The sequence below is a fragment of the Sparus aurata genome, chromosome 8, assembly GCF_900880675.1.
Source record: "Sparus aurata chromosome 8, fSpaAur1.1, whole genome shotgun sequence".
NCBI classification, from domain to species: domain Eukaryota; kingdom Metazoa; phylum Chordata; class Actinopteri; order Spariformes; family Sparidae; genus Sparus; species Sparus aurata.
Window position 1 is genome coordinate 12,015,998 of NC_044194.1, and position 13,513 is coordinate 12,029,510.

The following is a 13,513-nucleotide window of genomic DNA, read 5'->3' on the forward strand; positions in this document are numbered from 1 at the left end:
CGATTAAGCACATTTTCAGGGGGTAGTACATGAATTCAATGTTTTGGGGTTTTTTATGCCCTGAAGGTAACTTCCAAAGTCCAGTAAACAACACTGTGTTTGTTTGCACTGGAAATTCCCCAGAGTACCTTTACAGTAAATATCCCTCCTTAAATAGACTTGACTTTGTGACGCATCTGAATTTATCATTTTCTCACCAGTGATGTAGTAGGAGTCGCCTTAGTAACAGAATCACTATAATGCAAAATAATTCTAAATCAAGTAAAATTTATGTTGGACATGTAGTAGTCATATAATAGAGATCCTTCATTACTGCAACACAGATCTTTGAAAATCTGAGATTTAGAAACATGAGCCCTCGTCGTGCTAGAACAATTGATCTTTCTTGACTTTCAGCTTGTGAATGTTATCAGTGTGGTCTGTGTGGCTAACCTTGGGCGAAAGCATACATGTACTGTAAACACACACTTGTGATTCTTTCACTTCCTCTGTCATAAATATTTTGCAAAGCAAATGGTTGTTGTGCAAAGATTTCAGATCTGTGGTCAGGTGAAGCCACGTTTTTAACACAATAGAAGACAAGCAAAGGCAACATTTTGTTGAAAAAAAAATGAAATAAAGTACCTTTTAGATTCAGTTCTATCTATTGTGTAATCGTCTCCACTTCCTTTAAACACGAGAATGTTTGTTTTTGTGTGTCTGTCGTATGGTTTGACAAAAAGCCAGGAAAAAGTTGCTTATTTGCCGTTTCCCTTCTAATACACTCCCCACTGAGCACACCAGCTATGTTCCTTATGTGGTCTTGCAAGTTGTCTCACCCACCAAAACAAAGAGCCAGTTAACTGCTTAATTTAGGCTTTTACAGCAGTCATGTGTTGCAGCTTCTTGACACCACAGATCTTTAATGGACCATCAATTCTTGCTGGCTTCCATGCCATTTGATTGAAGTGTAGAATTAAGACTGGATTACTGTTTATTTTCTCCTTGCGTAATGTCACAGTTGGACAGAACGGAAGCTTTTGGCCCTGAGCACTGGAACAATGCGAGGGCTCCATCACAGACTGCTGGCCCCTAGGTGACTGTTTCCCTTCTTTCCGCTCAGTGGAGTTGATATCAGTTATGTGTTTCTGTGTGTATGTCTATAGGAGGCTGAAGGGCTTATTTGTTTTCCCCCTCGTTGCTCTTTGACTCGTTTCCCCTCAAACGTGTCTGAAACATTGTTATCTCCGGCCAGACGCCTTTTTCACAGAGAGTTATTGAATCATGTAGGCTCGCTGTCCCCCGAGTTTCAAACGCAAGCTGTAGAAAAATTAGCCATTGCTTCCGCATGACAAGTGGGATCTATTAGTGTGCTATCGCCCTGCAAAGCATGAGCATCCAGCGGGCCGCTGGGGACCATAGCTGGCTGTGCGCTCGTCCGCGTCAGGCTCCTGGGGCATTAGAGCAATGTTGCAGACAGGAGAAGCAGCCGGAGTCACAGCAAGAACTGAAGTGGCTCATTCGATGAGTTGACACCCGAAGGGGCAAGGGAGGGCAGCATGAGCACTGGCAGCCCAGCTCCGCCTCAGCTTCAGCCAGGTCTGACTCACACTGGTCAGTCCAAGCGACTGTTTGATAAGCAGTCTGCAAATACACACATCACATATTACTGATGACTATTCCATAGCTGATCAAATCTATCAACAAATCTAATCTACTATCAATATACATTTTCTCTCAGAGTGATGTTTGCAGTAAACTGGATGGTTTAGATTGTAGGAATGTAGATGTATAATGTAGATCCTTTCTCTTCTACGTCTCAGTGCTCATTTTTATCATTATTATCATTATTATATTTATTAGTAGTAGTAGCAGCACTGTTTACTAATATGGTTGACCTCACCTTTGTATCCACTATGATTCCACATGTATGAAAGGCTGCTCAGATTCACTATCTGAATTCAAAACTACCAACTTGAAATACTGTATATTAAATCCCTAGTGGACACTACTACAGGCCTTTCTTGAAACAAGTGATATTATAGCCATGTCATGTGGACCGTTACACAGCAAGTCACAGATTCGTGGCTATGACAGTCCCACAGGCAATCGACTTATCCAAGGATGTGAGATCATGGATGGTTGCATTTTCATGAAAATTTCTCTATTTTAGGTGTAGACTATTGTTCAGACTGGCCTGATGGCCGTCTGGAAATAATTAGACTGTGCGTAAATTTACAAACAACAGCTCTTGGTATTAGTAAATGTGTTCCGCAGGGGTCTGGTTTGGGTCCACTTTCATTCTCACAATAAATTAATGATAGACACAAAAAGGTACCATGTTATATTACACATTGCTCATCCCTTAATCTGACAATTGCAACTTCAAACTGTTGATTCTTTGGATTTAATAGCTGTTTTTCAGTTGTAATGAAAACGCGCATGCTGTTTTCAAGATCTGGATTTCAATTCACTGCTATCAGTATCCAAACAGTTCTGAAGGTTCTTAAATTGAAAGAATACACTTTACAAACATTTCTGAATCTGGCTCTGCATCACAAAGCTGGTGAATACCTAACCATTTTGAAAGTCAGAATTGGATTTTTGCATAGATATAGATCTGTGGTTAATAGGCATGCCTCTTCTCCCACACAAAAGGTTCCCACTAATGATGTAATTTTTACCAACCATTGTGTGTTGGTTTCTAAAATTAGTTTTAAATACAGTGATATGTACAAATGTATTCATGCACATCAATTTCATTTCATTATACCTTTTAATACTACATTTAATAGTTTTCTTTATATTCTGATTTAATTGTATGTCAATTTGTATAGATAGTATACTTGTTGTTGTGCGCCTTCATGTACATTTTTTGTACACGCTCCCTTGAAAAAGAGGCTGTGATCTCAGTGAGACAACTTGTTTAAATAAAGGATTAACTAACTAACATTGAGGTCAAAGTGCCCCCATCCCGCTCTGGGCCACAGGCTTACTCATGTGCTCGGGCCCAATCACTGTGGCTGCACAACACATTAGCATTCCAAATGTTGTTTGTTTTAGTATAATTTCTCATTCATTGCCCGCAGAGGATGAAGTTTCAGCCACCTTGTCATGGATGTTGATGTAGCATGGCCGTAGGTCAGACACCAGCCTACACACATAATTGCCCTGGGCCTGCCACGTCAGTGACCTTGGACAGTGACAGTCTGTCGGACCATAGGGTCAAACTCTTCATCGTGATGAACACTATCAGTTAGCTACTGTATAAGCAGAACTCCATATAAATGTGTGTGCTGGGTGTTTTACAGTTTAGTTTTTTATGTATATGTGTTTAACGGCTTGTTTCTTTTGTCTTTGCAGGTATCTCAGTAACAAAGAAGACACATACTTGTGAGTACACAAAGTTTTTATTACTGTGACTTTTACCTATGTTGCACTACACTTTTAAAGCTGTAAAAAGGTCATTTAAATCGAAGACATTATACACAGCTGTAATGTGAGGAAAAAAGGCCTCATATACAGCAGAAATGACAAGATCATCTTGTTTTTAATCCGTGCCTATACATAATGTTGCTGGCATTGTAATAAATCAATACCCTCAATTAGATCCCTGCCATCCACGTTCACATTTTCATATATCTCCATTCTGGAGTGAATATGATGATAACCCCAGAGAGGAAATTAAAATGCTATGCAGTCTTATGACTGTTTGATAATCATGCACAGTTGAAGGAGACAGTGTGCTGAAGCACTTCTTTGTTTTCTGCAAGGCCTTGCAGCTGAACAATGCGGATGTGGTGTTGTGTGGTGGTTTGTAACCTCTGAGGCTGCATTAACTACCAAGAGTTTGTATTCTTCAAGTACAGATCATATCACTGAAATTGAAAGATACACACACAGTATGTGACACATGTCTCACATGTGAGATGCAAGCCTTTCTTTGTGCACTACAACAATAGTACACAGGTTCGTTTTTTCTAACCACTGCCTTTTCAAATTCAGTCTGCTCATAAAGAATTGATGAACAGTCAAACCTGTAGAAATCAATGATTTCCAAGAGATTTGTACTGTTTTTTGACATGTGTGAAGTGCAATCGAAAGGGCATGTAAAATCGCTTTTGTGCTGTGTACTGCAGTGTGTCTGCGTATGTGTGTACATCTGTGTGTGTTCATACCCCACTGTGTGAATGGAAGAAACTAGCCCTGAAGGCTATCCTTTCGCTCTGATCACTCTGATGAAACTTGTGGAGAGGGACGGCCAGAGGGCTTTTCTGTAAGAGCGGTCGGACTGCTTCAGATTGTGAGAGGCTGCATCTCGCCCTGTAAAACACCCTGGCTCTTTCTTACATCAGACAGCAGGGCAAAGGATATTATCTCCGAAGCTAGACAGCTCTACCTTACTCAAACAGCCCCGTCAAAACAGCAGCATGATTGTGTGTTAAGCTATTTGCTTGTCTGCAGGGGTTATAGAATTTTTGTGCGTGTGTTTGTGTGTGTGCGTGTGCGTGTTTGTGTTAGGTTTTCTTCAAGGTAGAACAGAAACGCTTTGACCCACCATCCGCCGCCCCACTATCTTAATTAGTGCGGCGCTAAGCACCTCTACACCGGAAGGGGGCTCAAATCAAAGAGCATGATTTAAGAGTCTTGGGTTCAAAGCCCTGGGCAGAGACTGGACTACGCTGTCTGATTTCAGTGAGAAATATTCAAATCTTGTCCGCGTGAGGAAATCAAAGTAAAGCCCCTTAACAAGTCGTTGATTGCTGTGCCTCACAGACAGGAAGCGGCTGTAGAACCTCGTCAGAGCTGTGTGCACAAGAAGACGTTCAAGGGCCAGTTAATGGTCATTGAGAATGTGGAGGGAAGGTCTTTTTTTTTTTTTTTTTTTTTTAGTAGAAGCCTGGTGATTATATGGCTGCTGGAGTAATAATGAGGGAGATTGCTCTGCCCTACATGGTTATAGTCAGGCTGTAGATCTATTTCTGTTCTCGGAGTGAAAACATTGGCTTCCCCGCTACACCAGTCCACACCGCCGCTCGTAATGTGAGCTTGGCAGTCTTGCTTGTGTGTATGTGTGTGCAAGTGAGTGTGTATGTGTTTTAGGAGGTCTACCGAGTCCAACTCAGACCACAGGGATGGGCCGTGTCTCTGACTAACTCCCCACTCTGCCTGAGTGATCAAACTGCTGGAAGCTCCCTGCCATGCCTGTCCCCTCATCAATATAAATTACAGGGGCAGCTGTTCACTGGCAGACTCCTCTCCTCTCCTCTCCTCTCCTCTCCTCTCCTCTCCTCTCCTCTCCTCTCCTCTCCTCTCCCTTCCTCTACTCTCCTCTCCTCTCCTCTCCTCTCTTCTCCTCTCCCATCTTTCTTTTCCTTTACTTCCCCTCTTCCATCCCCCCGACTGGACTAATCATTGAGCCATCAGAAGGTGAAGTATTCTAGATGAAAACAGATTCTTTTATCATCGTGCCAATGACTGTGATGTCCTCTCCCTCATTCTGGCTGTTATAAAGGTCTTAGGTAGATTTACTGTCTTGAGGCAGAGCCCTCTCTTCTCTCCCCCTTTTTTCTTCATTCGCCATAAGGGGCGGCCCCCACGCCAACACTTTCTTTTACCACAAGGCTGTAATTCTCAGCAAGAAGTCAGCTGTGGTTTTCCTGTACACTTCCCTTGACAGTTTTATGTATTCTCTGTTATGTGGACTTTCAGTAGCAGTTGGCGTATCCTTTTAAACTGCCTGTTTCAAACAGAGATGACAGAAAAATATCAGGGTTTTATTTACTGTAGTTTTTTTTTTTATATATACATCGATGGTGGACATCAGATACACGCCGTCAGCGGCTCCTAGCTCGGCGAGGCCATGTTGCTGTGAGATGAGTTTCTGTTTGGACCTGTTGAGAGAGATGGTGTGGAGCGGAGGATCAGATGCAGCAGCTGATTACACTGAGATTAGACGTCTCACCTCTAATCTACCATCAGCAGTCTGGGGCTCCATCTCACAGCTCGAATAGCAGAGAACTGGCTAACACGTACACACACACACAGGTCGTGTAGCCAGGATGCTCTTCCTCTAACAGAGCAGATCTCCTGATTACCTAGTGTAATGCTCGCTCTCTCTTGCAGCTGTAGATGTACAATAAACTGATTATATGACTGATGTTCAGACTGTGATACAAGACAAAGGCTTACATTAGGTTCAGAGCTGCAATGAATAATCAGTTACTTGTCGATGTTTTGACAAGCTTCTTAAATAAGAATATTTTCTGGTTTCTTTACTCCTCAGTGACTGTAAACTGAATATCTTTGGGTCGTGGACAAAACAAGACATTTTAGGACGACATCTTGGGATTTAGGGAACACCGATTAACCTGTTTTTACAATTTTCAAACACTTGATAAGCCAAAAACGAATCAATCAAAATCACAATGACAGTTTACTTAGCAATTAAAACAATCGTCAGCGGTACCACTAATTCTGTTTTGTTTTTACATCTTTTTTTTTTAATTACACAAAACATACAATATAACGTGACAAAATAACAGAAGTCTATTGCAGCAACACCACCACATGTGCAGTCTTATTAAAAGCTGAAAAATGTAAACATCACTTGACACTTTTCAAGCACAATTTGTGCATTGTTAATTAATCTGATTATGTTATACCTCACAGTTGTTTATGTCATTCTGCCACCCCCCTGTATTCATGTGTACTTTATGTGCTGTGTGTCTGAGTTTAGATTGGGAATAGAGTCGCCAGAGGGAGGCAGTAGTACAAATGTAACTCCAGGAAAAAGAGAAAAGCAGACAGACGAGGCTTCTTCTCTTCAGTCTTACAGATGCGTTGAGGAGATTCCCAGATATTTTACCCTGTATTTATCTCCATTGCGGTGACAGACTCCTTACACTGATTGAGAAACATGGCCTTGCTCCTGCGTCTTCATTTATTTGCTAGCGGCTTGTATTGAGTTTCTCTCGTCAAGAGATGTGCACTCACATAGTAATAGTACAGCCAATCTGTTTTAAAGGAACCAGATGATTTGGATTCTTCTGCACATCCTGCCTCAGAAAAACCCAGTTTGGAGTCGCAGTGAAATTAGTCATCAGTCACTGAGACTCTCTCGAAGTAATGAAGCCCGAGATTGTAGATTTCATGCCTTTGCGTATGTGAAATTTCTCTCATGAAAGTAGTCTGGTGTATGTTTGTAGAAGTATGCTGACAGCATTATTAATCCCAATAATGCTCTCTGTGTTCACACTGCACAATGACAGCTTTCACCCCTGTAAAGCATCTGTTTTACCTCCAAACGACACAGCAGCGCCCGCTTGGATATCTGAGTTGAAGAATGCTAATGCACTGGCTCTGTGAGTTGAGGTGTTTTCAGTTAATCAAACATGAGATTTATGGTCCTTAATAGGGCTGTACATTGCCAATTTAGGAGAATAATATGTCCCAGTTGCTGTCTAATTTTGCTTGGCAACAGGCGCACTCCTGTGGAATCGCCCGGGGCGAGTGTGAGTTGTCTCTGCATAGCTCAGTGTTCCATGCACAGTGGTTGTTTGAAGGTATTTCATCACATTGTTGCCTTGATTCAGCTCTGTGGGGATTTGTTAGTTGCACTCATGTGGGAAGTGCATCCAGTACATTGTTAAGCTAGGGCTGATAATGAAGATCAGCCAGCCAGAGTCCCCTGAGCTACGCGCGGAGAGATAGTCTAGTGAGACGCGCAGCACAGACATAGTGGAGCAGGACGAGAGCACACACACACACACACACACACAGCAATACACACAGACGCAGAGGAATCATCAGCACAAAGCACACAACGCTGAACAGCGCTGTAGTGTGTTAGAGTAAGAAATACAATACAGTAAGCACATACAGTACTTTAGATTATTATCCAAAATGTTATACTCTGTTGTTCTCCCCAAACATTATTCCAAGTTTTGTAAATGTGGCATTATTATGTTTAAATGCCAAGCAATATTTGCAATCATTTTAATGTTGTTGCCTTTTTGTTAGGGTTAGAATTGACAACGCAGGGCCCTCTAAGTACAGCCGCTCCTTCTGTGGAAAAGTTATTTGATTCTCAGCGTGGTACGAGAAACTCGCTGTTTCCTCTTCTCCCAGAGCAACATTGAACGCTTAAATTGACACAATCTTTTTCTCCCTCTGTACTGTAGGTTATGTTTCATCTTACTCTATTTGTTTGTTCCACAGAAAGAGTATTTTCTTTTTGGACGTTTTGGTTTAATCTATAATAGACGGCTATTTATTTTTTTTTTTCTGAAATAGGTCAGTGTAATCACAACAGTGAGGGATGGACAGTCACTGTAAAAGGGAAATCAATAGAGCTATCTATTTGTCGTAAACCAGGCCAGCATGATTTTTCTCCATTTTTCCTCGGCTGCCATACTTTCTCCCCTCCAACACAATATGGCAGGCCCTCATTTTTCAGTAAAAGCATTATGTCTGCCATTTTGTAAAATTGCAAATGGCCTTTGTACATGCACTTTCTTTGCATACGTTTCTGTGGGTAGGGACGCTCCTTTTTATCGTCTCCTTGGGGGCCCAGGGTGTTTTATATGGACGAGAGTGTTGTGGGGAACCATAGGGGTGCACAGGCAGCTTTTTTTGTGGGGGCGCTCTGCTTTTGTTGGCTCTTAATCTGGTTCTTCTCTTGGTGCTGGCCCTTTCAGAGAAGAGAGGCCACGTCAGCTTTTCCTCTCCCCTTCCCTTTTTGTGTCTCACCCAAAACTGAAAGGCCCTGTCTGGAAGTGTTGTCAGACCAGAAAAACAAGAGTAAGTGACATGTGACAAGGAAACAATGCTTGGATGGGCCGGCCAAAGTAAGTGGCCCCATCTGCTGCGGGCGATTTCTCTCCTGCCGGCTGTCTGCCACCTCAGGTGAGAGGGGCCAGGGAGCGAGGGCCGTGCTGAGATGGTGGCGTCTGCCAGCCGGAGCGCTTGGCATGGCCGGGATGGCACGGCCGGCCTCGCGCTCGGCTGCGGCACACAGTCAAGCCAGCGTTTGCACAAGAGCAGGTTATCCGTCACTCATCAGGTTTCCGATGCCTCATCACTTTCCCATGGTGTACACGCGTTCAGCGCAGGACAAGAGTGTCAGCATGTAATGAAAGGTTTGATTCATGGAGGGCGACAGAGGCGGAGGTCATGGAGCTCCTCCAGATATGATCCTGACTGATGCTGATGGGGGAGCTCTGAGATGGGGGCCATAATTAAATGTCCTTGTGCCTTCATCAAGTCCCTCAGTCGCAGCCGTATACGTCTACTGTCCTCTCGTGCTCGGAGCTTATCACTCTGACCAGCATGTTACTGATATCGATCATCTTCACTTCTCACTGGAGTGCACTTTGAGGGAAATTATATGAAACTTAAGCAGAGCAAAAAAGATTAAAAAAAAAATCTATTGTCAGAAATATTCCATGGATTTTTTTAGGATATGAAAATTCTGATGCAATATCATGCATGAATAAAGGCGAGTAAAATTAACATATATAATTCAATTTCCTGAATTATTCAGAGGAATGTTGTTGAATAAACCATGCAACGAGTGAGATGTCCCCTATAATAAAATTCTTTTGAAATATCTTGTAAGCACCGTTTCAAAATCAATAATAATCTTCACAGTGTGCATCAAAGAAAAGAGAATATATGTTGGGACAAAACACAACAAACTAGACTGTTTGCATACCGAGCGTCAAATGTTTATTGAAACTCAATTAGATAAGTTTGAAGTGAGGATCGTGTGGTTTCCGACAAATAATGTCATTTTGTTCAGAAACTGTGGGTGGGAAAAAAGTTACACCCGCGGAGAAGAAAGCAGAAGTGCTCACAAAAGCACTCGTTGACATTATACATTGACATTTGTGCTGATCGCATTGTGCACATTTTGTTGAATCTGCTTTATTAGAGAAATGCTGTTTTTTTTTTTTTCCTCCGTTGCTATTAATTTGTGTTTCTGTGGGCGTGCAGCGCGAGAACAGAGAGCTGTGGTTAACCCATTGTGAAGTTAGCCGTCATCATTAAGATTCTACAGATAACAGGCATGCGGATTTCTACTGCTCAGCATTATAGGATCCCAGACATCAAAGGCAGGTTTTCATTCTACTGTGTCTGCGGCAGGGGGAAGAAAAGAAAAGGGGAAAAAAAAAAAAATAGGAAAGGAGATATGGAGTCAGGAAAATAAGGCAGACTGGGAGAAGAGAGAGGAGAGCATGTATACGTACCTGCTCCAGTCAGGTGACACAATGCTCTGTTTGCTGCCACGGAGGGTCCCTCCTGCATAGTTAGCTCCTTGCTAAATTGGCGTCCTCTCTGATTAAGTGGCGCGGTCCTTAATAGCGCCACGGCTGAGTGCAGGTTGGTTCACTCTAAAGATCAAGTTCATTTCTCAACGCGGTCATTAAAGTGCAGGTCGGCGTAATTCAAATCAATTCACTTATGTTTGTTTTTTTCGCTGTCTGCATATTTTCTTCCTGTCAGCTCTGGCTTTCATGCAACCTCCTTTTTATGTTTTTTTTAATATCTAATCAATGCAAAGGTACTGTTGATAATATTTTTCCTTTTTACAAATCGTGTTAATGCTATTTCCAGTTCTGTTACACAGATATTTCAATGAAGTCCCCCTTAATTCAGATTACATTCTCTTTCAGCATGGTGCCATTATGTTTTGGTTTTTTTTTTGCCATTACATCAGAATGAGCTGTTCCACAGTGAGAGTATTGAACGTACAAGAGAGAGAAATATGCTGTTCTCCAGTATTGTGCTGGATTACAGAATCAAGGTCGACTCACAAGACACAGAGCAGCATTATCCCTTAATCCTGTGTTTTGGTTTCAAATAGCCTTTTTACACCTAATCTTCACAAGTAAAATGACAAACATGAATACTGAGGTAGGTATTTAAATGTGCATTACCTGCAATGTTAAGGTCAAAGGCTTACGCTGACTTAAAGTGGCTCTGTATTTTGTGAAAGAACAGACGATCATGTGTTTGCCACTTATTTTGTGGTGGCTGTGTTGCAGACGACTAGGGAGTCTTGTGATGAAATTCCCGCAGGCAGTTTCAGATGGATAAGTCTGGGAACTTTCCATCCAAAACTATGAATCATCTCTTGTTGGTTTTTCGGTTTTTCTTTTACACTGTAATAGTTTGAATGAGGATTAGGCACGACACGAGGGAAACATATGATGTCCATTAACTAACCCAGTGTTACATGAAAATGTGTAATACTACAGTGGTCAACAGAGCAAAAACTATTTTGTTTCATTATTATCGGTCTAAGATACAATTGATACCCACAACACACCATATTAATCAAACCTGCATCAAATTCATCCAAATTTATTTTTTTTTAAATCAATGTATCAATGTTCCTAGCCTGTGGGAAAAGAAAGAGGAAGAAGGAAGTAATGTGGACATCGAAGCCAATCTAATCCTCCCAATATCAGTCCCAATTCCAACACGCATTGGGCATTTCTTTCTGTTTCTTTGCTTAATAGAGATACACATGCCAGTCTAGTGACATGGCTGCAGGACAATAAAGACGAATAGGCAGAAAAGAGTAGCTCACAATTTTAGAGACATTACTGTGAAAGTAATGCATTTTCCTCAGTGGACCAAAGTAGCTATAACACATTTTAATGTGAGAGTTGTGATAATCAATATTGCAATCACGATGTGATGATGAATATTGAAATGCCTATATCGGCTCTCCTCTCCCGTCTCGGCCATCAGGGTAACTATCCTCACAGTCGCCACAAAATTGACACCATTTTTCGAGCAGGGGAGCTGACGGCTAATCATTTGATTGGCTGAAGGGTGTTAATACATGGCACATGCGTCCAGGGCTACATCTGATAGGGCAAATGTTCGCATGCTCAGTGGGAATGTTCGGCACATGTAAAGAAGAAAAAAGAGATTTTCTTATTCATTGCATTCCAGGCAGTCTCCATGTGTGTATTATGCATTTTCATATCCCGATGATGATGAAAATATGATGTATCTGTGAGCACTGCTGAGAATACTATTCCCCCCTTGCTTTTACCTCTCATCACGTTTAATTTGGCCCGCTGTACTCGAGCACTGGGAGGATGAGCTTCACTGAGTCAACAGATACAGCGAGTGCACCGGCTCCAGCACCGAGGCAGTGTCTCCCCTTGACCAGGCTGGTCTTAGTGTGTCCGTCAGGCTCAGCTGTGGCAGAGCTGGAGGAAACTTAAAGGTGCTGTGAAAGACTAAAAGTGGGCCAGCCGCTGCTGCCTCCTGTTGACCTACCTTGTTCAGAGGGTCCAGGTACAGACTGATGACAGGACTCCTCCTCAGCGGACCACATTACTAATGTGTGAGGGTGCAAGAGGAGCACACCCAGTGATGAATCACTCCCCTGCACCCATGGCATCCTCATAAGTCAAGAGTAAAAGTGTTGAGAGTGCGCTCGGTAAAAGAGCTCCTTCGTCCCATCCACCGTAGAGAAACTACCGTCCAGGCCCGGTGGAAGAGGGGAAGGGGGGGGGGGAGGCTAAGTGGTGCACGTCGCGCATAGCCTGAAGATCTCCCTCAATCTTGAGGAAAACATTAGTCCCTCCTGTGGGTCACTTGTATTTATAAAGCTCATAGAACTTAGGAAAAGTTACTTTCATGCTTGAACAGAGCTCCTTTTTAATAGATGAGAGTAATCTACATTGCGTTGATGTGGACCGCCTCACCGGACCAACTGCATTACCTGAAGTCACAGAGAGAACATTAAATATGTGTTAGTTTAAGCTGAAACAGTTTTCTTCTGAGGGTCTCCGCACAGAGCAGTCAGAGGAAAAAGGCTCTGCCTCATTATTCACTTTGGTGTTTCAATAGAGGGAATAATGGTGAAATTGTTCAGGTTAAAAGCAGTGGAAATATTTTATAATTTAGAGGTTTTAAAATAGTTTTTCTCTGACTGGAAACCGATGTATCTATGGAAATCTTGTACATCACCCTTTATGTGTCTGTTTTCTTCTTTTCTTCTTGCCTTAAGCCAGAAGGTTAACTATTTTAGTTTACACGCCCACCTCCCCCCAGAGCTGATGTCAGGCTATATTGGTGATGTTGGGGGAGTGTGTAAGTTTGACGCTCGGTAATACATCACACACTCCGGGGGGTCTCACTGGTATGCTCCTCAATAATGAAGTTCATTCGTTAACTTCCCCCTCAAAGGCCAAGTTCCCCCGCTGCCCTTTTCCAACAGCCACTGCAAGTCTTACCAGAGTCACCCAACCAACAGGAAGAAAAAAACACATCATCATGCTTTTCCCCTTGACAGGCTCAGTGGTTGCCTTTGCAGGGCATGAAGAATAAGCAGGTCCATTACCAATCCCTCATGCCTGGTTATAGCCATAATTATCACAGGGAGAATGACCTGCTCTGTTTGGTTTGCCGTGGAGGGGCTGCGCCTTCCTAATCACCTCCTCCTTTCCCTCCTGTCGTCCTCATGCCACGGAGATGGAGCTGGTTTTGGGGGAGTCTTGCCAGTTCA

The 13,513-nt window shown here is 42.6% G+C and overlaps 1 protein-coding gene across 1 annotated transcript in view; it reads left to right on the forward strand.

Annotated features, from left to right (window-relative positions):
• Positions 1 to 13,513, forward strand: part of roraa (RAR-related orphan receptor A, paralog a) — a 188,261-nt gene that overhangs the window by 125,981 nt on the left and 48,767 nt on the right. The window contains exon 2 of the mRNA XM_030427000.1: positions 3,343 to 3,372. Coding sequence (XP_030282860.1) covers positions 3,343 to 3,372 — 30 coding nt within the window. The remainder of the gene's footprint in view (positions 1 to 3,342; positions 3,373 to 13,513) is intronic.